The sequence below is a fragment of the Linepithema humile genome, chromosome 4 (genome assembly GCF_040581485.1).
Source record: "Linepithema humile isolate Giens D197 chromosome 4, Lhum_UNIL_v1.0, whole genome shotgun sequence".
NCBI lineage: Eukaryota > Metazoa > Arthropoda > Insecta > Hymenoptera > Formicidae > Linepithema > Linepithema humile.
In genome coordinates, this window is record NC_090131.1 from 19,710,027 (window position 1) to 19,737,766 (window position 27,740).

The following is a 27,740-nucleotide window of genomic DNA, read 5'->3' on the forward strand; positions in this document are numbered from 1 at the left end:
CAACCTGATGTCCTTGAAATGTTCTTGAGCGACTTCTAAGAAAATTTTTCCTTTTGCAAAATTTGGTCCAAAGCTTGGTTTTTGAATTATAATAAAAAAATAATTCGCTTTCACAAGTCCGGTACAGCAGGCAGGCAGATCAATCATGCATGTATCATCAGATCAAGTGTTACGCGTTAGTCTGATGCGTTTGCACCGCCCCTGCCCGTTGTACCGGACTCGTATATGAATGGCGAATTTTTCACCATTATAACTAAAAAATTAAGCTTAGGAGAAAATTTTGCTAAAAGAAAAATCATTTTAAAAATCGCTTAAAAATATGACATTTCAAGGACATTATGTTATTTTGAATCACCCTTATAGTAATATATGTATATATAAATATAAAAATATAATTTTGAATTAAGGAGAGAATACAAACCAAATTACTGATATTAATGAAAAAATATTCATTGTTCTCTTAGATATCAACAATATGACATTAAAATTTTGGTTTCAGGTCTCTTTCAGAATGTTTCGCATTCACTTCCGAATTCAGAGAATTCCTGCAATGTGCTTTTTTCTGATAGAGTAAATAAATATATAGCTATATTTCAAATTGAAATAGAGAAAATAATACAAACAGCTTTGATATCTAGAAAAATGTGAGTAAAAAAATGTACACATGTGAGCTTACTGTATAAGATAATTTCAAATTGGTGGATAATTTTTTAATTATAATACGTGTATAATATATGTGTATAAAATTTTCATTACAAATGTGCAATACAACATCACAAAGAATATTTGAAATAATTAGAGTTTATTTTTTTGCTATAATTAAAATATACACTGTGTCATGGGTGAAACAGGCGAATAGTAATTAATAGTAACAAAATATCTGTATCGTTTCCTTTAATTTTTTTTTTCATTCTCTGTTTTCTCTGTTTTCAATATATATTTTCACACGCAGCAAATATATGGTATACACAGTATACAGATTTAATTTCAAAGACATTAGTTAGCTTGGCTTAAAGATGTCTCAAAGAGAATTATTTCACATTAACTTTCGCTCAATCGCATTAAGCCAAACCGTTGATGCCTTTGCGACGTCTGAGAAAAACTTTTTTGAATGTTTAAAGCTTTTTCAGCCTTGTATACAATATAATTTCGATGTATCTAAATGTAGTCCCATTATATCTTATCTACATTCTCTACAACTAAAGAGTTGGATGCAAAAACAGCATAAATAGCTTTACATAGTTCTAAGAAAAAGAAGCTTAAAGCTTAAAAAATTTCAATAATTTGAAAGGGAAGAGCAAACGAAGGAATAAATTTTACTTATTATTACACATATTCAAGTTTATAGTATAAGGAAAAATCTAATGATGTTATTGTATCCAACTCCCCAATTATGTTACTTTTCTTTATTACTTTGTTCTTTCATATCAGGAGTCGAAATCGCAAGTTCTATTAATTGTTAAGATTTTCTAGAGCCTGTATCATCACTTATTAACAGTCTTTTCGCGATATAAAGAGCAGTCTTCGTACTCGATGAACAGGAACTGCTATTCGATAGAAATGCGAAAGAAATGTTAAAATAGCCTAGACTGTTTATCACCTGTGATCGTTTGCCGTCTTAAACATTCCGATTACTCCGAGTAAAGCGAGACGAAAATAGAAGTTGCCTAATGTAACATTCAGCAGCCGATACATATGGCTAATAGAAGGAGCGTTTCTTTAACTCAGTAAGCTCATGTGCACAATTTCATAAATTTGCGTCGATATTAATGTATTGGAATGAATTCATCACTGTTTATCACGTGATGTTACTGTGAAAGCTTGCGATCTAAATTGCGAAACGAGAGATGAACGATTTCCTGGAACAAAATGTATTACTAGGTCGGAGATTTTTGCTAAATAAGTTTCTTAGAACTTATAACTCTCCTACCCACAAATTTATTTAATTTCAATTTGTGAAAACTATCGCTGGTGAATTTGAGAGCCTACATTTCTCTGAATTATATCGCGATTCTCAAAACTGTTTATCATCAGATCACGATTATAAAGGATGTCCGATCGAATCGAATCGAATCGAAATATGATAATATTTGTATATTATTTCAAAGTAGAAAACAGAGGCGATACTATTACAAATTTTCTAGGCGTTCTCTTAACAAATTTCTGCATTTTTATAAAATTTTCATTATGCCCGAAAACATATACATATAACTGACTACGAAAGATTTTGCTGATATAATCTGACGGTTGATAATCGAGGTCATTCTCTCACTCATGAAATAGAGTACGTCAATCAGTTTTATGCGCTTTTTTCCATTGAATTTGAAATACATAACCATTATTTTCGTCATATTCGTATCTTTCCTTTTTTATACAGAGCGAACATACAGACGAAATGTAAATCGTCTTTACTTAGTAATAGAACTTTGCTTCGAGACAGATTTCATCTATCTCATTGAATTTAAATTAGTTGCCAGACGATTAACTATGGCAATACATATTTTACAATGACACGTTCAGGATGTTGACAGTATGATAAGATGCTGCGTAAATATTGTGTGAACTATGATTATACTGCAATGTTTTTCTTTCCTTGTTACTACAGGTATATTGTTTCATCCACAGTATTTCAGCTAGATTCATCGTTTGTGTGCACTTCATGCATATACCCAGGACATTCATATTTTAATTATATCCCTTTTTCTATTTTTTTTTACTTTTTTTAATATTTTTTTTAAATACTAATCTATTTCAGGCGATATACGCATGCATACATGTACGTATGTATGTACTTTGAACATACATACATACGACGTATATGTACAAATGTTATATGGCTTAAGTCTTATCGCTAAATTATAAACAAGAGAGAATAAGGTAATATAGTGTTATTTGACTGTTATATGACTGATGAATAAGGAAGAAATATATTTTTTCCATCCTAGTAACGAGCTGTTGGTCCTTTAATATCAATTTTTTGTTTATATGTTATATAGCCGGATTGCGGTTGCAAAAAACAAGATTATCCAATAATGATAATTAAAGATACAATACATACTTATCATCAAATTTCCATATATAGTATCAGAAATAACACCAAGAGTATAATAAAGAAATACTTGCATAATGAAACTTAAATTCCTAATAAAAAATAAGAGAGTACTAAGATAAAGTACTGGTGATAGTTGAACTTGATTAAAGTAGATAGAGTGCCAAAGTATTGAGTTGTTCAAAAAGTTTGCATCAATTTTACAATAAAAAAAAAAAAAAGATGTAAAAATTATATTTTTATATTTATTCAGGTATATATACTTTTATTTCATAATACTTATAGAAGAAATTTTACGAGGACGCCATCTTACCAAAACTTAAACTCTGGGAAATAAGTAAATCAGAGTCAAATCAACGTTATAATAAATGAATTTTTTTAATATGCAGATTATTTGAACAGTATTAGATCTTTTTCTAAAACTTTTTTTCAGCAAACTTCTCGAACTATGGCACAAATTTTCCGAACAACCCAATATATGAGATATACATACATATTAATCGTTGCAAATTATGAATAAAGAACAAATAAAGGCTGACACGAATGAATAATATTATAATATATAATTGAAATTGAAGCTTTTCCCATAAACTTTACACTCATCTCGTATTGTATCATGCTGCTATCGTTTCACATTATATATAAGCTTTACTCCACTTTGTAGAAATAGAGCAAAGTTCATCAAATTGGGTAAAGGCTCTGTATGATTATGTCATTATCTCTGTCGCTTCTATAGCTCGTAGCTCTGTTACTGTGGAAGAAAATGCGAGACGCGCATTTTACCCTCGAAATATTCTACACGATAAAAATCATCGTACAGTAAAAAGCACGCTTTTACAGAGAAAAAGACAAAAAGATGATTTCCAGCAATTCGTCATTTTACATTGATCATCTGCTTCAAAGAACAATTGATTTCCACTTAATGGATGTACATAAAGTCCTCAGTGTTGTTACAACAGATGTACTAAACTTGGGAAATTCGGAGTTTTCTAAAGCTGAAACAGCAAACTGTTTGCAACTCTATTTTCTTTTCTCTCCCAAAAATCCCTGATTCAGTCTCAAACTGTATTTGTAGATGAAATATTGTTCTAATTCTTACTAGAGCTATGTATCTGTCATATTATCACCAAATTTGATATCGATTTAAAGGATGGTTATGTACCTCTTTCTCTCTCACTTAATATGGTTGATGTCTTTGAAATTGACGCGGCCCTGGACCGTTTCCTCGCGGCTTGGGTCCATATCCCATATTATCGTAGCCATCGTATCCGGCATAATCGTAGTTTGCATACATATCATCATATCCGCCGTGATAACCATTGTAATCAGGAATATAGCCATAGCCACCACCATAACCATATCCGTAACCGGGCATCCAAAAGCCTTGATTTCTTGGATCTGGATTAACCTTGACCTTCTTCACGTCCACCTCTTTACCGTTTATGGTCTGCTTAGGCGTTTTCAATAACTTATATACGACTTCCTTAGAGTCAAACGTGATAAAGCAGAAACCCTTTCTTTGATTTTTGACCTTGTCAAAAGGTGCTTGGAGCTCAACAATAGTCCCGTATTGTCCAAAATAATTTTTAATATCTTCATCCGTAATGTCAGGTGTAAGACCACCCACGAAGATTTTACCATGCTGAGGTTTCTTGCTGACTCTTTTTGGATCCACCTATAAAATAAAAATAACCAACATTGTATTAATATATCTTCAGATTACCATTGGCACAAAGAAAATTCTCTATAATACTCTTTTTCAATTCATATTTTTATTCTAATCGTACGCATTAAAGTTTAAAAATGTAAATAAAAAATATAAAAATTCTTATTTAATATGTGTTGTGCTGCATGTATAACGTGTAACGTATCATGTGTAACGTTTGTTTAACCTTCTATTCAAGATGTTTTAAATTAAATATTTTTCTTTTTATTTATAACACCTTTTGTTTTATAATGCATTTTATGTATATTACACTTCTACCATGATAATTTTTATGATTATAATCTTATATATAACATAGCTTAAAAACATATATAACAAATTTTACATTACGAATGGAAGATCATGTAAAATTAGTACAGCATATGTATGACTTACAGGAGCAAATTTGCCCTCTACATAAATTCAGAACCAAAGAAATTTATCGTCCTACACTATTCTCTCATATTCTATTTACTTGATTATGTTGGATTGAAAAAGCAAATAAAACTCAGAGAATATCGCATATTCTGCATTTGTATGTTTAAAATAGAACGTAAGATGAAAAAGCTATTTTATTAATTTTTACTTATCTATTATACAAGTTGCATAATTTTAGTAAGTATTAACTTTTACAAGTACAAGATGGTATAACCATGTGTTCTTTTATTGCATTATATTAATTTTATAACAATTTCCTTCACAAAGTGCAAAAATAATCATCTAATACTACATATTTACAAAGTGAAAAAAAAAGCGCGAAATTAAGGAAATCTTCCATGTGTATTTCTTAGCAGCACTTAGCCGTTCGCATACCTTTCGCTTATTGATGTAATGCTCGCCAGACGCGAGGAGCTTGTCGATGGTCTTGGGGTTGGTGAATACCATGAACGCAAACCCACGTGAAATACCAGTGTGAGGGTCGACCTTTACGGAAATACTCTCGATCTCGCCAAACTTGCCGAAATGATCACGCAGCTCCTTGTCGGTGGTATTACGAGACAGTCCGCCGATAAAGAGTTTGCGCTCGTCATCCTTGCCGGGAATACCGGCAGTAGCTTGATGCTGCTGCTGGTGATCTTCCGCCCGTTGAGATTGCTGTTGGTTTTGCAGTTCTTTACCTTGATTAGCTTTAATATCGTTATGATGTGAATGCATGTTGCTTTGTTCCGCATCGTTCTGCGTGTCGCCTTGAGCTTGAAAGTCCATGACTGCCGCCATCGTGAACTCACGCGGTCTCCGTCAATGTCGTTCGTTAGGATTTCCGATACCAACTGCCAACCGCGCAAAACGCTTCCGTTTCTTTTTAGATAGTCAAATTAGAGTACAGGAGAAACGCCAGCTCGCTTTTGTGCACTGTAGATAATTTCGGAGCGTCTGGCTAAATGCACGGCGCGAATCTTCTTCGGATCTGACTAGCTGTTGTGTGCACCGGTTATGTGCCGGCTTTCCAAGAGCAATAATTTCCGTCGAGAAGCATTGCGCGTTCACGATTCGCCATTATCGTATTCGCCATTGTGTATCGGCCAATCAGTGCGCGATACTTATAACGGCGTTGAAGCGTCCAACCGGAAATTACGATCATTTCAATTTCTAATCTCATCAAATTTTTTGCTACATCATATTATTACGATCCTATGTATATGTAATCATCGTTAAAAATAGATTCCTTAATTTTGCATTGCCATTTTTGACTTTTTTTTACTTCGTTCCAAAAAGTTTCGTTCATTACGTACAAATGGTAAAGGCTTGCTTCCACGTTGCGTCTTTAGACTGCGTTCTAAAATTCCCTGTAGAAGTAATGGAAACTTTCTAAACTTGCTGCAACGCCTGTGACAGCGCGATGCGACATCTGTGAAAGAAGATGACGTCATCAATTTTATCATCACTTCCTGTTGCAGCTTGACAAAGACTTTGTCTTTCTAAAATTTATTTTTAGAGAAGTTGAACTGATATTTCAATAAATAATAAAAAAAATTTTACAATTTAAACATGAGTTTATGGTAAATTACGATTAATCGCTTTTGGATCGATCAATTCCATTTATTTCGAAAACGCTGTTTATTCGAATAAAAAAAATTTGTAAAAATTTTATCCAATCAGATTAAAGACAGATTTTCATATTTATATGGAATATCGTACTTTGGACGTAGTATGAATCTTCCATAATGGAACGAGTGTTGTGTATGTGTCATATGTGTTCGTAACGTGCGAATGTGTGTGAGCATACCATTCGGACATTCGGAATGCGTCCTACATGTGCCGAATCTATTCGATGTTGAAAGTAGGGATAAATCTAGACCTATCAACGTTTCCCACCGTATCTCACGTAATTCAACGAATCCCACGTATTCCACGTATTCCACGTACACATGTCACATAATCCGGCGTAGACATTATAGTAGTGAAAGACTCCGAAAGATCTTGATTATGATATTGTTGTGTTCATACAGCGGCAATAACATTCTTTTCATATAAATATACGTATTATACGTGTTTCATTATTATCGTCTTTTAGTCAGGATTCAAGGTTGTCGCGTAAGTAATCTCGTGAAGCGTGTGTTATTGGTTTATGTCACATCTCAGTATGTCAGATGTTTATGTCTCACGCAGCACGTAGACCGACTAAGGTGATTCGAAAACAGCAGAGTGCTAATCGAATATTTTATGATATCAACTTTTTCATGATCTAATTAATGTTGCGACAACTTGATCGTATCAGCGACTTTTACGTGTTAAGATGAATTTCGAACTCAATGAAAAGATGTTCTATCGGCTGCTTCTAGCAGTCTTACTTTTCCATTTAAAAGTTGATGGAAATTATTTTGGAACCAATTCCAAGAAAGATGATCAATGTTTTTGCAAGGTATTGGATGTATTTTTTATATTATCTTTTAAGACCATTATACTATGTGATTTTATATATCTACAATTTTGGGAATATGGTCTTTCTCTCTCTATTGATTTTATTATTTACTTTTCTATTCTATTAAAAAGATTGTATAGTAAAATTTCTGTCTAGATATCTTAACATAATTTAAAACCATTGTAATTGCACAAATATTATGTTATATTAATTTTTATTATATTTTGATAAATAAAATTTTAGCTGAAAGGATCTATAGATGATTGTACGTGCAATGTGGATACTGTGGATTATTTTAATAATATGAGAATATATCCAAGAATTCAAAGTCTTCTAGTCAGAGATTATTTTAGATTTTACAAAGTAAATTTAAAACAGGATTGTCCATTCTGGGCAGATGACAGCAAATGCGCTATACGTTATTGTCATGTATTACCATGTCAAGATGTGAGTACTTTATATTGTGTTAAATATTTATAATATAAAGATTATCTAAATTTTTTTTTATTTTCTGTTATCTCTTCTATCTAGGACGATATTCCAGAAGGTTTAAAAGGAGAGATTCCAAGAAATATTCATTTTAATGAAAGTCCAGTGGATAAATATAGACCCAATGCACAGATTACTGATTGCACACATAGTGCGAGAGATCACAATATAGAACTTGGTTATTTGAACACAACAATTAGGTAAGTTAATGTAGTAAGATATATTCACATACACACACACACACCCATGTACGCACACGCATATGCACACACACATCAAGTAAAAATTGGAAATAAAGTATAAATTCGATTATAGTTCAGAAAATTACAAAGAGTTTGAGCGATGGCAACAACACGATGATGCGCAAGACAATTTTTGTGTAAAAGAATCTAGTCCAGGAGAATATGTGGATCTTTTACTTAATCCTGAAAGATATACAGGATATAAAGGAGTCAGTGCACACAGAATATGGCGATGTATCTACATGGAAAATTGTTTCAGGTATTACTGTTATGCCCATATCACTTATACTAGTTGTATTATTAATTTTATTCAATTCTATACAGCATTATTATTTACAGGCCTGAAAACTCTCCTCACATTTTTATACAATCTTCTAAGATGAACAGTAAGTCTATCAACTCTATTTTTTAATTTATATGGAATCATATATGAAATAATTAAATATATTGCATGTTTTTTAATGCAACATCTGCATAGGCTTTTATATGTTTACTTTTATATTTAAACTATTTATATTTATATAGAAAATACAGTTTTAATTGATTTAGAAAGAGATTAAAAAGATAAAATTACATACATTAAATCATATATGTATATATGTATATATTGTTTCAGGAATGTGTTTAGAAAAACGAGTTTTTTATCGAGTCATATCCGGCTTGCACTCTAGTATCAATATACATCTATGTTCAAAATATTTGTTAGCCCCTCAAGATGGTTTGCAAGTGTCATCTGATAATCAATGGGGTCCCAACTTGGAAGAGTTACAAAGAAGATTTTCTCCTGAAACAACAGGCGGTGAAGGTCCCAATTGGCTAAAGAATTTATATTTTACTTATTTACTACAGTTAAGAGCTCTGGCCAAGGCTGCACCTTATTTGGAAAGAGAAGAATATTATACAGGTAGTGAAGTGGAGGATAAAGATACAAGACTGGCTATGAATGATATATTGAATGTTGTTAAGTAAGTATTGTTTAATAATATTTTATGTACAATATATACATTTATAATTATTTTATATGACTAATATAATTGGCATTTTAGATCATTTTCAGAACATTTTAACGAAACAGTTATGTTTACCGGTGGAACAGAGGCAAAATTATTGAAAGAAGAATTTAGGCAACATTTTATAAATATCTCACGCATTATGGATTGTGTAGGATGCGATAAGTGTAAGCTATGGGGTAAATTACAAATCCATGGTCTGGGTACTGCATTGAAGATATTATTCTCAGGAAAGTTTGATAGATGGGAACCAACACTTAATAATCTTAATCGAAAATTGTTCTTCCTAGAAAGAAGTGAAATTGTTGCTTTGGTGAATGCTTTTGGCAGGTAAATTTGATTTCTAATATTGTGATAGTAGAGAATCAAAAGCCTAATTTATTAATAATGTAAACAATTTTTGCAGATTATCAGAAAGTATTTTTGAGTTGGACAGGTTTCGCAGGATGATGAGATAACATACTATCAACTTGTAATTAAAGATTTTCCACTACATATTACTATGTAGTACCACTACAAAACATCACATATACACATCACATTACTTAGATTTCCTAAGTCTTTTCTGCTTTCCTAGTTTGTGGATCGCAAATTTTGTTGCACCTGATCTAATTGAGTGCATATTTGCGTTAATGTAAGTTTTTGACATTATATATTTACACAATGAAACTGAATAATTCAAGATGGAACTGGACATATTTTATACCGAATTTTACGTAATTATTTTTTTTAAATAAAATTGTTAAAGGATGCATTGTTCTATTGAATAGCTATTATTGGAAATGATTATGCTAATGTAAGATTTCAAAACTATAAACTCCAGTTGTCAAATGCAACTGACAACTGAAATTAAAGTTTATACTTTAATTTGTAATTATCTCTTCCGCTACATGAGAATTGTATATACATGCATATATATATAAATATACAAGAATGTAAAGACCGATTTGCACCAGTTTTACTTATGTAAATTAAATTAATAGCTAAATTTTCTCCCTATATTTATATTTTTATAAAGATATATATAGGAATATATATATTTTAATAAATATATAATATAGGAAGACAAAATATTACTGCTCAGAATTAGTTAATTCAGGAAAAAATTATTGGTGCAAGTGGTTATATGGAGAATGTAATTAGGCATATTTATCTTGTAAGACTGTCCTTATTGATATTTTGTTACAACTTGTACTTTTGACTCCGTCTGTGATAAATATTTTATCTAAGGCAACTATTTACATAACTTAAGCTTATATATATTATACTTTGAAGTTGGGATTTTGTTTACACAATACATATTTTTATAATCGATGTGACAAAATTTCGCAATATTCTCTTGTAGTAGTAATAATAGTTTATCTTCATAGAAGCAAATAATTATTGTGTAAAAATTGTGTGTAAAAATATATATAAATATCTGAATTAATATAAAGGTAATACAATTTTTTATATATGGTTTATAAATCTTATTATAATATGTTAGATCATATTTTTACCCCCGCTTGCTTAGCTTATAATATACAAACGCAAGTTGCAAGTCACACAATAATTAACACATGTTAAAGATTAATAAAACCATTTTAAAAAATAACTGCATTCTGCAATAAATAATATTGATAGCAAATAATGAATAAATATTTTAATATCACGTTTTTATCTTTAATAGAGAGAAGCAAAGAAAATAATATTAAATTCGAAATACTACCAATGTATTATAGAAACTCTATATTCGTTTGATTATATTTAATAAATAATTATTGTTCTTATTCAATAACATTAAATAATGCTGGTATTATATTTTTCTATCTTTATATCTTAAAAAATAATTATTCTTACAATTAATTCAATAATTTGCATTTTGTTCTAACAATTATACAGCGTTTTCGAATAAACAAAAGATCTGTTCTTTTTAGCTGAACTGGCTGCACTAGTTCAGAGTTTATCTTTTTCTCTCATCATTGGAAAGAGAAAGATAAACTCTGAACTAATGCAGCTAGTTCAGCTAAAAAAAACAGACCTAAATTTTAATCCATCTCGGATCAATTTATCACTATTTTACTATAAATTCAAGTCTTTTATTGGCGGAGACGATGCAATGATGTCATTAATCAACCTTGGGTCGATCAAAACCTCCAAAATTTCCTCCAAAACGCCAATTATAATTACTTTTATAATTACTTTATTGGATATCGAACAAAGACACAACGATGCTTGTGTTATTAGCTGGAAAATAATCTATATTACAATTAAGCTAGATACACAAATTGCCATTTCTGTTACAATTATCAACTTCACAACTTTTATAGAGAGTGCAGAAAACTAGAATGTGTTTAGTCTATGACGTCAGTTGTCAAGTTTATAGCAGGTTTAGCAGAATCATTGGTTAGAAACGCATCAAAGAAGTGATGTCGCAAAAGAAGTCAGTCCGTTTGTTGCGGAATTTGTAACAGTTTGTCTACAATTTTTCGAATTCATTACATAATTTGCGTGATTTAACATTATGGTAATTAGAAATATTTTTGGATTACAGTAAATGTTTAAATTAACGAACTGTGTAACCTTTATGTAACGTTGGCGATATTGTCAATTAAATTGAAACTAAAATATTGATTTCTGAGAAGTTTGTACAAAAAAATATTGTTTTTGCGCAAAGGATAACGATGTTACTATTAGTTTAACAATTAAATAGTTTTGTTATTGCACAATGCATTCAATTATTTGCTAATAAGAAATGAAGACTTCGAAGAATACTAACATTGTCTTTTTGTTGGCAGTCTGCCATATTTAATTTTCAGAGTCTACTGACTGTAATATTGTTGCTGATATGTACCTGTACTTACATCAGAGCATTGGCACCCAACTTGTTCGACAAGCGGCTGGGAAAGGTTGGGTATGTACATAAACATTTCTATCTGAAGTAGATATATACATAAGTTTTATATATTTACTAAATTTTTATTTTTAGTTTCCAGGGTACTTTTTGGAAATGTGCTAGGATTGGCGAAAGAAAGAGTCCATACGTGGCTTTTTGTTGTGTCTTTATGGCCTTTAGTATTTTATTTTGGTCATAACATTCATAACATTCCAATGTGGGTCATTTTGGCAGATGCATTTGTGCTTTAATGTATTTGTGTACGAAGGATGAAGGTGAGAATAAAAAGCAGTTTTGATATCCATTTGGCGACAAACAGCTATTATTTGTCTTTTCGGTGATACATAAAAATACACTCGTTTAAGCTAGACTTAAAGTCAAAACGAACGTCATTGCTAAATTGTATGATAATTTTTTTTCTCTTTTTTTTTTTTATTTGTCAACACGTTCTTTTCCCCAAAGCTATATTATCCAATTTGAGCACATTTTCTCATTGTATCCTTGTATAATATATCTTTCCGTCCTATAAACAACAACATTCTTTTAATATAGTTATTGTAGAGTTATTATATTGAGCATTCTGTGATATACAGGGTTTATTAAATAGATACATTTAACATATTTCGCTCTGTGTGGGATATGCTAGCTTCTTCATGATAATAAACCACACGATGTAACTAAGACTTGTACTCCACACTGATGGACATAATAGTACTATTTAAGAATCACTTTTTCTCATAATCTCTCAACTATAACGCTTTCAAACGCCTCGCTGATATCGCTTTACACAGTTGTCTTAATTACAGAGATATGATTTGTAGTTTTGCGAGGAATATTAACTGAACAATCTTTGCAACATTGCTAGAAATTATTATATGACATATAAGAACATTTGTTGTCAATTCCTGATAATTTTATATATAGTGACGCACATACATATATATATATACTTCATCATTATAGATATCACTGAATGTACACATGCAAATCTCAAGATGACAGCTGAGCATATCCTATACAAAAACTGGCACGACAAAGCCGACTTATTTAACACGGTTTTTTTTATTTAAAAAGCGATACATCGGTCATTCCTCGCAATTAACCACTTATGCTATACCTATAATGTGGTCTTGCTTCGTTACCGACATATAAGGTACAGTTTTGTCTACAAGTAATTTAAAAAAATACATAAAATAACCGAAGTGATACCTACGATATATCTTCCTAGAGTGTTCGGTATACTATTATATGCACTACGGATATGAATCTTATTTCGGATATGACATGATACGCTCGCTAAGATGCCAAGTACAATATCAATTCGCTCGTTCTCAATCTCGCTCTCTTACAATCACAATAAACAAAGATATTATCGTTTTACCTCTCTTACATACAAATTAGTATGCTAATTATTTGTCTGCGTTTGGGTACGATCGCATAATTGCTCGAAAAGGTCATGTGATTCATCGATGAAGACATATTACAATGTGGCAACGTAATGGATGTTTACTTTAACTGAATCGTCATTGTTGTTGCGAGATGTACATCCACATCAAGATTGTGCAATTCGCGCATAAATAATCAAGCTCTCTGGATCACATTCTCGTCAACGAAAATGACAGCTCATTTGAGATAGACACCCTGCATGTATAAGGCTTTTGACGCTAACGGTATAAAATTACCCCAAGTTACCTATTAATCCCACAAAGACAAAGAGAAATCACTCGTTCGTCGAACAATAAAAATTTCCCTTTCCTATTCTTAATTCTCGGACAGCGACGTCAAGATTCTTTTAAATCCAAATTTCTTTAAGATTAATATTCTTTGTATAAATTTTAAAATAGTATAAATATTATTTATTTATATAGTTTAAAATATTTTTTTGTCTTCTATTTTTCTCATTTATGTCATGTTTCACTAATAACCATTTGTTTATTTTTATTATTTACTTAATTATTTTTATCTAACAAAAAAAGGTTTATAAGTATAATAAGATTGAAATCAAATGAGATATTTTTATGTCTCAAAATAGTAAACGAAGAAATTTTGACCTGCGAATAAACTGCTGTCCGAGAGTTAAAAATATTCAGATAATGCTATATTTAGTTCAACTAAAAAAACACATTATGCCCCGAAACACTTCGCACGTTAGCAACGGATGAAAGGGTCATAAAAAATACATTCGTAAGCGTCTTTCCGTAAAAATCCACGGTGGTTATCTCGGACGACATTCACTCGCATTAACGGATCAAACTCTACTCCCATCTCTGTTCTCTCTTCCACGCGTAAAAGCTTTGCAGTGTTCGTGCTCTTACGATTTTTCCTGCTAAGACCATCGATCTGGCTAATTAAATCGAGCAGTCAGTTCTTTTATCAGTCCTTCTCCTCTCGTCGTCGTCGTCGTCGTCGTCGTCGTCGTCGTCGTCGTCGTCGTCGTCGTCGTCGTCGTCGTCATCGTCATCGTCATCGTCATCGTCGTCGTCGTCGTCATCGTTGTCTGAAAATCGTTTTCCTCGTTTTGCAAGGAGATCCCTCGTGAAATTTCTTTCTCTTATCTTCCTGTCGGATCGATGAACACAATCTTATGCTAGCTCGCAGAGTAGCTTCTCTTGCGACGGAGTAGCTGCCTCATCATCGTTGTCCTGTGCTTTATCGCACAGGATTATCGCACTGTCAAGAATAGTATCAGGCAGAATGGCAAGACAAGCTGCTTGCTGCTGACATTCGCGGCCGCATCGCTGCGATCCTTAAGATCTTGGTGGTTGTCGTTGCGGTGATTGTTGTGCTTGTAAGCGTTACCATGGTCCTTAATCAAGGGCGCGCGCGGATCCACAGTGGTCGATGTGGTCGCGTATCGGTTGTTGTAGAACAATCGCGCGGTGCTCTTCTGCATCGCCGGCGTGCTCGACTGCTGGTTGAAAACTCGATTGATCCCTATCGTTCCCCGCCCGGGCTTTGACTTGCTTCCGTTAATCCGCTTCCAGTTGGTCGAGGTGACGCGGGTGGGCACGGTTACTGGACGCTGAATTTCTGAAAGTATTCACATGAATTGTGGATAGGGTGTGTTTGTACCAGATGCTTTTCGGATGTGTCTTTTTTTAGCAGCCTTCGTGTATTTTTTTAAGTTTATTTTAGTTCTTACGAATTACACGAGAACGAGTCGAGAAGTTTCCGGAAAATAATTATAAAAAATATGTATTATAATACTCAAGCAATGGCTTATTTTTCCATAAATTATTGTTTGGACAATAATAAATATATATTTTTTAATAATAATTTTCCAGAAATTTTTCGACTCATACCATTTATGATTCTAAATATAGAAGAATATTTTATCTTATCAAAAGTTGAAATGTACAATCCATAATAGTTTTCGTGATTTAAAAAAATAGCAAACTTCTTATGCATAACATTATTTAATTGTATTTGAAATTGTTTTTCATATTGTTGCATTAAGAAAAACATCACTCTCGATAATAATTACAGGTTGCCGGGAGAATTTTGATGGATCGTAAATTTTTTATAAAAATTTTCCGCTTTCGCTGACTGCCAGAGAATGATGTATTCATCCGGCTTTGTACTACATGACCACCCACCGTATACCCTGAGAGTCGCCTCGGCTTTTCCCATGCTTGAGGAGGCTGAGCACGTGTATTCGCCCAAATCCGTTTTCTCCAAGCGCCTTATCTTCAACACGATCGTCGTCTTCCATTCCTCGTCGGGGTCTCCTCGCTCGTCGATTTCGTATCTGCCTCTAGATTGACATATCACTTACGTTTAGTGTTCGAGATAGGAGGAGAATGGATTCCGCTATTCGACATCTCGTTAGAATAACCGGCTCGTCGTCGTCGGAATCGATATCCGAAATCACGGTGACCTAGGTCAGGAGTGATCCAGCAAAAAGTTGCACAACGTTTTGCCTCTTATCGCCGGCGAGATTGCCGAACAACGGGGTCGAACCGCGTCCCGGGACGCGGTAGCCTAAACTGTCAATATTGTCCTGGCACATACCCGCTCATGATAACTTGCTCCTTCCGCATCCACAAGTTAATCGTCTTGGGATAAGCCTCGATTAAACAGATTAGTGACACGTTTGTATCCAGAGGCGAACTGAGCAATTGATTGGGCGCCTTTGCAGTAGGAGCAACTGGAATTGCATAAGGAAAAATGAGATATATCCGGTATTATTCAATACTGACTTTGTGTACAACTGTATTACATAATTTTAATTTCATCGTTATATAATTTTCTTACTATCGCAAAAATCGTATCTTTTATAAGTGATATTATTTCTCATTCTAACGTATCATTAAAGTACGTCGAAGAATAAACATTAAATTGAATAGACAAACTTGTCTGTTTATCAATTGATTTCAGTCTCGATTTGAGGTGTTGTCGACGTAAAGCGCTATAAACCGTTTTCAGGTACTCACAATTTACTTTTAGATTAACCCTCTTGCTGACCGCCGGAGGCACTTCGTTTCTCGCTATGCAAAGATAAGCCCCCATTTGCCTCCTGTCTACCCTGGTTAATTCTAGTCTCTCGCCGGACAGGTTGTCCACTAGAAAATCGTACGTTGTATGAATATCTCGTTGGGAAAGCTGCTCCCTCGTCGACCATATAAGCCGACGTGTTAACGCGGCCTGGGTGAATTATTCGCGAAATACGCCTTCGGGGCACGCAACGATAAGCAGAATATGAATTTATAGTAAAATTCGTCGCTGGGATTTATTGCCTCTGGCCGTATAAAGTGGACGTTAATATTTCTGCATTAGTATCAAGGCACATAAATTTGCTCAATTCAAAATTTGAATCACGATTAATTTCTATTTTAATCTTTCAAACGTAAATGACTAAATGTGATTAGATATAACTATCTGGGATTTATTGCCATTGCTAGTAAACTTATTCCAACAATCATTTAAATAATGATTGATGATCGTATGGAATAAACAGAAGTATTATTAACAGTTACATATCATATATAAATGGAACAGATAAATCAATTCTGTTAATTGGAAGATTTTTTACAGCATCAGGTTATACGTTCACATTCTATTTCACAGAGATACGCCGTTTATCATAAAAGCGAGAAGAGATAACGAAGTTTTGAAAATCCATATTTCTACTATACGTTTACAGTTTCCATTATCCAATGCGGAATTGCATTAGTGTGCACGTGCAATAGACGCTTTTCACAAATAACTGAAAGATAATGAATTATATTATTATCAAACGAACGGTCGACATAAATCACGCGTGGAACGCGTCGTTACATGTTCGCGATAAAATGTGTCAGAAGTTTAATAAGATCGATCGAAAATGCAAGATGTATGATTTGTTTTGACAGTTGACGAATTCGTATAGCACTACTGTCACTTGTATTAAATTAATAATTATCCAACGCTTGATTGCGTTGTCGTGTACGGAAATAACACCTTTTTTATTTTAGAAATTTAATTATCGCGCACCATTTCGTTAATCTTAAATAAACAATATTTTACGGAAACAAAATATTATATTAATGATAATATAATGACAATGAATGAAATATTATATAAAGATAATATGAATATTTATTTTATAAATAACAATATTTATTTTATTAATGTTCCTTGATACAACACACGAGCACACAATTGAATAAAAAGCGGTGTATATTTGAGTTTTTCTTTCATGTAAAAATATGTACATATATATCATAAAAAAATATAGATTTTTTATTGCAGTCAGTCAATAGATCGAATGTGTCGTAAAGTTACGAAAACTATACCCGATGAAATAAAATATATATTGACTCTATGAAAGCCTTTCATTGAAAGGCACTGTAAACCGGTATGTCGTGTTATACTCTTCGGGATATATCGGAATATATTGAAAATCGATTGATTGCTAAAATTTGTCTCTCTAGCACGATGTCAATCATTCCAATTGAATGTCAATGGCCGTACAAGCACACTCTTTTAATTCCACGCGAGCCATTGACACTCGTATGATGTTGCAAATATTTCTTTCGGCCGGTGGATCTATTCGCGCGCTATCCATCGCGGCTGCACGAAATTCCTAGAGTGCAGGTGTCTTGCGTAATGCAGCGCGGTTCAACGTGCCCGAAGGATATTGAAAGTCATTGCGGACAAACTAATCTCTATTCGATGGAACGTGTTCCACCGTAATTGCTCCCGATCGGGATCACCTACGTGTGCGAATTTACGATATCTTCATACCCCCTTTAAAACGGCCGACCATTCGTTTGATTGAGACACATCGGGTTACCGGGATTTCACCCTAATTGCGCAAGGTTTAAGAAATTAGAACAATTGTTTGCGTTAGAATTTGAAGTTAAGATCGAGATCTTTTTTCTCGAAAAAGATTTTTAGTTATTTTGTTTATGAATTTTAGAAGAGAGATTGCTCTCTTTTTTTCTACATTCAAAATTTTTATTATTTACCGAACATAAAGCCATAGCAAATATACAATTAAATTTGCAATGGAGTTACATGACGTAAATAGAGAGAGGAATAGTGCATTCACGTTGCGGTTTTCCTCGTGGGAGAGAGAGAGAGAGAGAGAGAGAGAGAGAGAGAGAGAGAGAGAGAGAGAGAGAGAGAGAGAGAGAGAGAGAGAGAGAGAGAGAGAGAGAGAGAGAGAGAGAGAGAGAGAGAGAGAGAGAGAGAGAGAGAGAGAGAGAGAGAGAGAGAGAGAGAGAGAGAGAGAGAGAGAGAGAGAGAGAGAGAGAGAGAGAGAGAGAGAGAGAGAGAGAGAGAGAGAGAGAGAGAGAGAGAGAGAGAGAGAGAGAGAGAGAGAGAGAGAGAGAGAGAGAGAGAGAGAGAGAGAGAGAGAGAGAGAGAGAGAGAGAGAGAGAGAGAGAGAGAGAGAGAGAGAGAGAGAGAGAGAGAGAGAGAGAGAGAGAGAGAGAGAGAGAGAGAGAGAGAGAGAGAGAGAGAGAGAGAGAGAGAGAGAGAGAGAGAGAGAGAGAGAGAGAGAGAGAGAGAGAGAGAGAGAGAGAGAGGGAGAGACAGATTTCATTCCGAAACAACGCGTGTTTCATGCGACGGATCCACGTCCCTTTGTAATGGCGATTACGAGGATCGTCAGCAGTGACAATCCCAGGATCGGGATATAGGGGCGATATCTCACCTTGTATCAACGGATCGTGAAAGCCCCGCATGAGTATGAAATCACTTTTCTCGCGTCGCCAGAACACGCGAGGCGGTGGCCGGCCAGACGCCTTGCACGACAACGTGGCGTTCTCACCCTCGAGAACGGAAACCTCGCCGTCCGAAGTGCCAGAACTTAGAATATCAGGTGGTACTGAGAAAGAACAAGATCGAAGAATATTATCAAAGCAAAGGCGAGATGTAATAAAATGCATAAAATTGTATTATACGATAACGCTAGAAACTCACACTATCCAAGTTCGCGATAAACTTGGAAAAGTTTCTTACGTGTATGCAGATTTAAATTGTCTGACTTTCTGACGTCCAAATTGCAGAATGTGAGTGTTCTATGCAAATGTACTAAGATAAAATTAAAACAAAACAAAATATGCAGTAAAATAAAATAAATTAAACTGAAATAAGCTGTGCAAAATGCGCCAGACCACGATAAGGAAGAATTATTTCATTGAAAAATTATGCTATCTAAAATCTGCGCAACAATATATATATCATAGTGAATTACTGGGATCACGAAGGATATGTTGTGTCAAAAATTTATGACCGCAGAACAAAAATATTTCCGACATAATTCTTTGTGTCTCCTGTGAAATTAATCTCACGTTACTCATGCGTTTTTCGAAGTGAGTTTTATTCAATTGTATCCCATTTCGTAAAATACAATATGGAAAATTAATAATCTATCCTGTTTGTTTTAATCATATTCGCGAAAAGAAAAAAATGAAATGGCAAAATTCTTTTAAATTAATATTTTATATCGTAATTCATTTCATTGTTGCCATATTGAACTGGCCGCTGGGAAGCATGTGTAAAGTTCGATAACAAAAGAATAATAAAGCGGTTGTATAGCAAGCGCGCTTTCTGAACTGCATTGTGTGTATACGAAATGTAAAGTATACAAAACGTCATCGCGCGGCCTTTGTGGAATGGAACGAATTTCTCGATACACCGCTTGCGCGCGTCCATTTATCATAAAATTCAACACGTGTCCGAAGATTATGATGCAATTTCGCCTGACGACGTCGCTCCGACCGTTGTCTACAACGGCGAAACAATTTACGAATCGGAATCATTTCGCGCCGCGCAAAACGATATATCTTCATATAAGTCTCTTCGACGTCTTCGCCCAACGTTTGGCCAGAACGAAACTTCGCAGACGGAAACTGGTTCGTCGACCGTAAAGAATCCATACCGTCGTCGTTCTAACCCGATTTAACCCGAGACGTAGTTGGCGAGCACGACCGAAAAATCATCTCGGAATCATTCCCGTCACACTCGACGGAAATGAAATATCGGCGGGACATCCTCAGCGAGAAGGAAGAGGGGACGCTCTCCTGATGGAATTCCGTCCAATTTTCGCAGAGCCGTTCGATTCGTTTCAATTACAATCATTCAAGCCAGACAAGTATGTCGCGAACGGAACGACGTAAAAAAAAGAATGGCATTTTCTCGTGTTTCCGCACAAAGGAATTTCATTTCATTCGGCAGCGAAAGACCGCTTTTTGGCGTCCGACAACGCACAGGCACGCACGCGGATGGCATGCATTCCCGTTTAATCCTTTGCCCCGAGTCCGTCCTCTCACGCACGAAGTAGATAGATGATATTATTCGTAAATCTATTGCCGAATTTGTTGGTGATGTAAAAGTGAAAAATCGCACATTTCATGACGCCACGGCAAGAAGCGCGCTGCGCGTATCTCGACGAGAAATTGACGCGACAGCTACGATATTGCTGATGTATAAGTCGAGCGTAGTAAATATTGAGTTGCGCGTGTTATGCCGGTGTAATTAGCGTTAAAAGGATAATGTAAATTTAATAGAAACAGTTTAGCTTGATGTTTGCGCGTGAGCCACAAAGTACTGTGAACATCCATCAGCTGATGCAGTCAGTGAACACTCTCTTGGCGGATACTCTCCGCCAGGTAGACTTTCGAACTTCGTTATCGCGTTTAATTAAACTATAAATTAAGGCGCAGCCGTTAGCCGTTTTTTATATGACCGATAATGCTCCTTGTAAACTAACTCGCGTTGAATCGATATTACATTTTCTTGTGGAATACACGTGAAGTAATTCATCATTAATCAGATCAGATTAAATGATACGCGCGCTTGAATCATTCAGTAGATTCCCAGGTGGGATTATAGAATTTAAAGACGAGAAAACAAGAGTCCTGATATTTCACGAGCCATCATTTCAGCGCTTTTTTTGAAAGTCGGTTAACGTCGAATCTCCCCCCGTCATAACTTACCAAAAGATACCACGACAGGCACTTTATGCATTATACGCATGAATAGGCACGGCGAGAGAAACCATCGATGTCACACGACATAGATAATACCTGCACACGTGCGCACGACGGTCCATTCAAACGCGCTGCTGTAGCGGCGAGGCACGCATACTTTCCGACCCCTAAAGCCGGCGTCGGGGCACCCGGTCTAATCGAAACGCAGTACGTGCGTATGTGATGTCCTATCCAACGGCCGCAAACCCGGCCTGCCTGGTCGGCCCGGGAATGCGACGTAACGCGTGCAATTAGGCATACCTAGGACGTCCACGCATCCCAGCTGGCTCAGCATGGGCTTGGTGTTGAGCTGGCACATGTAACAACCACGGTCGGCCTCCTTCAGCGCGCGGATATGTAGCTGCCACGTGGCCTCCTCGTCCTCCCGCGACTGCGTCTGATTCTTCGTCTTGGCGTTCTCCAAGGTGACGAAGAATCGGGGCGAGTGGGTGACCCGGCGATCACCCATCGATAGTATCGTTTGATCCTCGGCACGCAGCCATCCCACCTACGGCAAATTTATACATCGGAATTTTTCTCTAGTAAAAATGGGGAGGAGAGGCTAACACCCTGTGGATTTTCTCGCTGATCGAATGTGGGATCGCCTCTTTCTCGACTGATGTGAATTTCAATCGTCGAATAATTGCCGGTCCCTTCTACATGGATTGAAATTTAATCGAGATTTAAATGTGGGAATATTGCGGAATTTTCAATCGCGACTTCATAAATTATTCCTTGATAACGACACGCGCATACTATTCTCGCGGGATTACACGCATAAATGTATGAGCTCTGTCCCGTCATTAACGCACGTTACAAACGTTTAACAACAAATTTGCGTCGATTAATTTGAAGTAAATTTTTCTTTTAATGGATCTTTTAACTGTATAATTAGCATAAATAAAAGACAGTTTTCCGTGACGAAATTAAAGTCATTTATCAGCCCATACATTTTCTGCGGTATTCGAAACTAGTCTTTCCACTTTAAAAAATAATACAGAAGATCGCTATTGGAAGGATGATGTTATTTTACTTAAGTTCTCTTTTCTCCGCGAATTGTTATTTTTGCGCGACTTTAATGGAACTGCACGAATGTCGGTTTTATTTTTCAAAGATTAGCAAGGTAGATGTGCCATGGAATATCCGATTAATCTGTTGTTTGTATGACTTTTTTAACACAATTACTTGCGTGGAATATAGTGTATCTATTTTTAACTAACATTATTTTAAGCTTGCTATACTGGCTTTCAAGTGTAATAACAACGAAAGTTATACAACTTGGCGATATACAAATAATTCGTGGTGTATTTTTTGAAAAATAATTTGAATATTATGTGATTACCGCTATTCAGATGTCACGTGATTATCGCAAATGTGACGTCATGGCCGTGTGCAGATCAGTTCACAGGAATATGACGGAAAGATCGGACGTGAGCAAAAGTCGTTCTGTGTTTCGTGTGTGTTTTTTCTTCTTCGAGGTGAGTTCTGTACACAACGTCGTCGAACAAATGTCGACAACGTCGAATCCAACGACGCACAGTCGTCACGAAATGTTACAGTGCATGGCGGTCGCGTGATTGTTAGTTTTTCAACATTCGTAAAACGGATTGCGTTCGTCCCGTCGGCTGTTGCTCGTCGTTTTTTGAACGTCCGCACGATGCAGTTGTTGCGCTTATGCATATCTCGGAATCGTCGGCAGTATTGAATCTAGCAACGGACAAACATTGTGAAGCATCATACCGCGTACGATCGATCAATCTTTCGGCATTCATTCATTCAAAATTAATCGCGTCCGTTGCATTGTTAGCCAATATGCAAGGTAGCGTCGGTATGAAGTTGTCTCTTTAGAATTCTTTCATATCTCATTGTCAGCACTGCTGGCATTATCAGCAATGTTGACACCATTTACACTGTGGGCAATGTTGGTAGTACCATTAGTTTGCTAGTGTCAGCAATGTCGAATCGTGAAATCAAGGTGTGATCGCGACTTAACCTAACCTAACCTAACTTGACGTAATCTTTTCGCCATACGTAAAGTACATCATATGCTCGTCATCGTTCGCCGAAACTAATCTTCCAGCAACGACGTAAAGTTGTGCCGTCTTTCAAGCTTTTTAAACAGCGATCATCATATTTCGCGTTATTCTAGACAGAATTATTTCGCGTGTGTAATAATCGAGATTGTAACAATCGAGAATTCTCATATTTTGCGTTGAAAGTGTATTGTGTTGTGTGTGTGTGCGCTCGGAAGTGTCGTATAAAATAATCGGTCGTATCGTAAGTGATAATTAGTGCTATAATTGTGTATATTAGTGTGCTTCGAGCAACAGGAATAGAGAGCTGACGGATTGCAGCGGTTGGACATCAGCTGGTGAGTAAATTTTAGTGCTATATTATGTGACTTATTATTTATTTATTTATAACACTTGATAATATCGTTGAACAATTAAAGTATTAATCTTTAGTCTATTTTTGTGGATTAAATAAGAAATAAAATATTTCTTTATTTTACTGCATTGTGTAATGTATTAAATTTGACATTTCGCTAAAAAAAGACTGAACGTGATTAAACGCAAACAAGGAAATCCGATTTTTAAGAAATAAAAAGAATTATTAGTTTTATATGAACGTATTTCGGATATCATTATTTTATGTACGTATTTTTTTATCCTATATTATATTATTGGTATTATTAAATTTTCAATTTTTGTACAAACTATAAAAGGCACCTTGTTTGCTACAATTTTTCAAAAATTATCTTTATTAGAAATGAAAAGAAAATATTATGTGTTATGAAATTTTTAATAAAAGATTATTTTTTTCATGAATAATTTAATTTATAATTGAGATCTACATTAAATATTGGAAACTTATTTAAACATTTAGAATTTAGGATTTTTCTATTTTCTTTTCCATATGCTATAAAGTTATATAGGTTTGTTATTATAAATTGTGTGTGTGTGTGTGTGTGTGTGTGTGTGTGTGTGTGTGTGTGTGTGTGTGTGTGTGTGTGTGTGTGTGTGTGTGTGTGTGTGTGTGTGTGTGTGTGTGTGTGTGTGTGTGTGTGTGTGTGTGTGTGTGTGTGTGTGTGTGTGTGTGTGTGTGTGATTATTGTTTTCAATCTATCAAATAATAATCATTTTATTGCGAATTGTGGTAACAGAAATGTTTAAATATACATTTTTTCATAAAAGAGTATATTTATTTAGAATTTATGACAATATTATTTTCAAGATGCGATATTATTTCATAATCACATACATAATATACAAGTTTGAAGATTCTGAGAGATCGTTCAGTAAAGTATCCATCCTGTATTTCTGCAAAGAGTCTGTCGAAGCTATTAACGTGATGTAGCTCGATCCGTATACCATAATGATATCTAGCAACCGTGTGCGGAGATTAACATCAAATATCGCCTGCGTGTCTTTCGCTCGTGTCCCCGTTATAGGTTTGACGAAGCCGGTATGATCGAGACGCTCTCTCCGAACAATATTATATCGCGCACTATCGTCGAGTGCATATCCACGCGCGTATCTGTGTGTGTGCGTGTATGCGGCACGTCGGCAGTAATTGCTTTTAGGCAAGTACGGCATATTGTACTCGGCTTACACCGAGTCGGGGTCAGGCCGGTGCGGTCGGCGACGGCAGTGCAGGAATCAGCGGCGACGAAAGGTTCAATTTAACGTCGTATCTAGCTGCAGCCGCCTCACTTAACCGCCGCCGCAGCCTTCGTCGCGTTATCTCTAACGATGCACTTGGTAATTAATCTCAAGTGACTGTTGTGCGACCTATATAACCACCTCTGGCCATACGCGGCCGGTTTACATGCCGTGCTGGGCACACCGCCACCGGTGTGTGTTACCCATATATACCTGTGCGACCTACGCGTGTACCCTGGCCGCAACCTCAGCGGCGAGCTCAGACGAAGGGCTTGATCGCTTAAAACAGGGTTAATTGGCCTTGAGGACACATACTGTGTCCACTTGATACGCGTTAATATACGGCTAACCACACGGTTATGATGCAAGACCGAAATTCATACGAGAAGTAAAATTTTGTTCTCGAAGATTATTATTGGTTTTATATTTACAATTTCTATTTAGTTTTGTTGAAAATATTACATTCAAAAACTGTTTAATTTTATCACTTGAGGAAGATTTGAATATGAAATAAATGATATAAATCGGTACTCGAATTGTAGCATGTGTAACGATTATATTAAATTATTATTTTAAAATTTTTGTGCGCCATTAAGTCGATATAAAATGTTATTTATATTTTTCTCTTGATAACATTATAAAAATGCCATATAAATATATAGTTAAATATTTTATTAATACTTTGACAAAACTATGTTGACAAACAAGTTTTTGAAAATTAAATATAGAAATATACGACTAGAGTATTATAACACACAAAGGTTAAGGATAAAATTAATTTCGAAATGACATTTCTGTTTTGTGATATAAAAGCGAAAAAAATGGAGACACTTTTGAGTTTTCTTTATTGAAAAAATAATTGTGATTTTTTTTGTAAAAGCGGTACCATTTGTTATCATGATAAAGAGAAAGCGGTGAACTGTGTGCCGTACAGTTTAATCGAATCGATGCATAAGTAGTCCAATATAAATCGAGCTTCCCATAGAGACGACCATTCGCGCGGGAAATGCGACACTCATGTCTCTAGTCATAGAAAGAGGGACAAGAATTGCAGAGAAAACTGAGAGATGACGTTTGAATCCTTTCGTTATCGATGGTGCCTTAAGTACATTGTCGCGAAGGAACAACAGTTTTGTTCTGCATGAAATGAGAGGAGGCGCTATCAACGTCGACTTGCGAGGTCATTATCTCCGCGGAGAGAAGATAACGATTCGTTCGATGCTATCCCTGGAATAATGCCGTCTTCTCCCTTCGCGGAAACGGCATGCTTATCGCATAAAAAGCTCCCGGGGGCTTACATCGCGACTTGGTTCGGCATTTTGCATGGTCACGATCCTGAAAATCGGCGAATATCCGTAGCAGATAATCTCCGAGAGATTCGAAGGGATAATTAATGAAATATAAATCTGAGACTTTTATTTCGCTGCACGTTTCAGGTAACATTTGTTTCTTCTTCTATTCTCGTCGCGATATCAATAATACGCGGTACGAACATATTTTTTTAAATAACTTTGTTCCCTCAAATGTATTTTTGATCAGATTTTCTTCGGGGATTACTTAACATTCTACGGAGATGGAATAATATGTAGTAAACATCTGTATGCGTAGTACGAATCTGTTTGCATATAAGAAGATGGCACATCAATATTTTATGATTAAATTTCTTTGGCAAATAAAATCGCATGAACCGAGAAAAGACACTTTATCTTAATATTCAATTAAAAAAAAAATTTAATTAGTAATTGTGTCGCGAACGTAGATGATAGGCTATGTTCATATTAAGACGGCTTCTATTATGGATGCTCAAGATGCTTAATGATAATCTTTTGCATCAAAGAGACTTGAATATTAATTAGGCTGTTAGAGATACGAATCGTCTCCCTCTGTAGACAGCACCGCTGCAGAGTGTCTCTTAATTAAATATGAAAATAACAGATAAGAATATTTAAATACAATTTACTGCTGTATGAAAAATGAATATAAATGAGAGATATGTTTTAAACTGACGTTTGATCTGATAAAAGAGTTGAACAAAAGTCAAATAGTAATTAATGAATTAATTTATGTCATATTCAAAAATATACACAATAGATTTTTTAATTTAAATTTAAATTAAATTATTAAATAGTATTAATTATTTTTAAAAATATGGGTCGCGAAGATAACTAGCTAAGCTAGCACTAAAAGAAAACTAGCTCACATTACTAAAAATAATAATTGAAACGTGTTAAGCAATTGATTTATTTATCCTAAGAATTGTAAATTATACTTGCTCTAAAATTGTTTATATTTGCTTTGTATGCAGAAAATACTTGGCGATTGCACTTGCATCGCAGCGATATAAAGAGACAAGAGACAGATATAAAGGGAAAGAAATATTTTTTATA

At 34.9% G+C, this 27,740-nt stretch overlaps 5 protein-coding genes across 8 annotated transcripts in view; 3 read left to right on the forward strand and 2 right to left on the reverse strand.

Annotated features, from left to right (window-relative positions):
• Positions 1-783: 783 nt before the first annotated feature.
• LOC105672913 (RNA-binding protein squid) lies at positions 784-6,246 on the reverse strand. The gene is made up of 2 exons (XM_012368183.2): positions 5,568-6,246; positions 784-4,724 (listed from the first exon to the last, which is right to left on the reverse strand). Exons 1-2 carry the CDS (start codon positions 5,970-5,972, stop codon positions 4,227-4,229), a joined length of 903 nt encoding a protein of 300 aa, XP_012223606.1. The 5' UTR covers positions 5,973-6,246; the 3' UTR covers positions 784-4,226.
• Positions 6,247-6,815: 569 nt separating this feature from the next.
• On the forward strand, positions 6,816-10,812 carry Ero1L (endoplasmic reticulum oxidoreductin-1-like protein). 2 transcript variants are annotated; one of them, XM_012368198.2, is made up of 9 exons: positions 6,816-7,289; positions 7,365-7,617; positions 7,861-8,064; positions 8,149-8,306; positions 8,422-8,607; positions 8,688-8,734; positions 8,965-9,313; positions 9,395-9,688; positions 9,765-10,812. In XM_012368198.2, exons 2-9 carry the CDS (start codon positions 7,492-7,494, stop codon positions 9,814-9,816), a joined length of 1,416 nt encoding a protein of 471 aa, XP_012223621.1. In that variant the 5' UTR covers positions 6,816-7,289; positions 7,365-7,491; the 3' UTR covers positions 9,817-10,812. The 2 variants fall into 2 exon arrangements, with proteins under 2 accessions (XP_012223621.1, XP_012223620.1); XM_012368197.2 differs by having other exon boundaries at positions 6,816-7,617.
• Positions 10,813-11,684: 872 nt separating this feature from the next.
• ksh (transmembrane protein 167A-like protein ksh) lies at positions 11,685-12,537 on the forward strand. The gene is made up of 3 exons (XM_012368166.2): positions 11,685-11,864; positions 12,136-12,251; positions 12,327-12,537. Exons 1-3 carry the CDS (start codon positions 11,862-11,864, stop codon positions 12,430-12,432), a joined length of 225 nt encoding a protein of 74 aa, XP_012223589.1. The 5' UTR covers positions 11,685-11,861; the 3' UTR covers positions 12,433-12,537.
• LOC105672899 (lachesin-like) overlaps positions 12,526-27,740 on the reverse strand; it is a 49,159-nt gene continuing 33,944 nt past the window's right edge. For all 3 annotated transcript variants that reach the window (XM_067354544.1, XM_067354546.1, XM_067354545.1), the window contains exons 4-9: positions 21,953-22,199; positions 19,372-19,545; positions 16,667-16,795; positions 16,245-16,380; positions 15,830-15,987; positions 12,526-15,263 (exon numbers count right to left, since the gene is read on the reverse strand). In XM_067354544.1, coding sequence (XP_067210645.1) covers positions 14,896-15,263; positions 15,830-15,987; positions 16,245-16,380; positions 16,667-16,795; positions 19,372-19,545; positions 21,953-22,199 — 1,212 coding nt within the window. In that variant the 3' untranslated portion in view covers positions 12,526-14,895. The remainder of the gene's footprint in view (positions 15,264-15,829; positions 15,988-16,244; positions 16,381-16,666; positions 16,796-19,371; positions 19,546-21,952; positions 22,200-27,740) is intronic.
• The window catches only part of pygo (pygopus), a 90,085-nt gene continuing 85,589 nt past the window's right edge, over positions 23,245-27,740 (forward strand). Inside the window, exon 1 of the mRNA XM_012368161.2 lies at positions 23,245-24,062. The gene's annotated coding sequence lies outside the window, so the exon portion shown is untranslated. The remainder of the gene's footprint in view (positions 24,063-27,740) is intronic.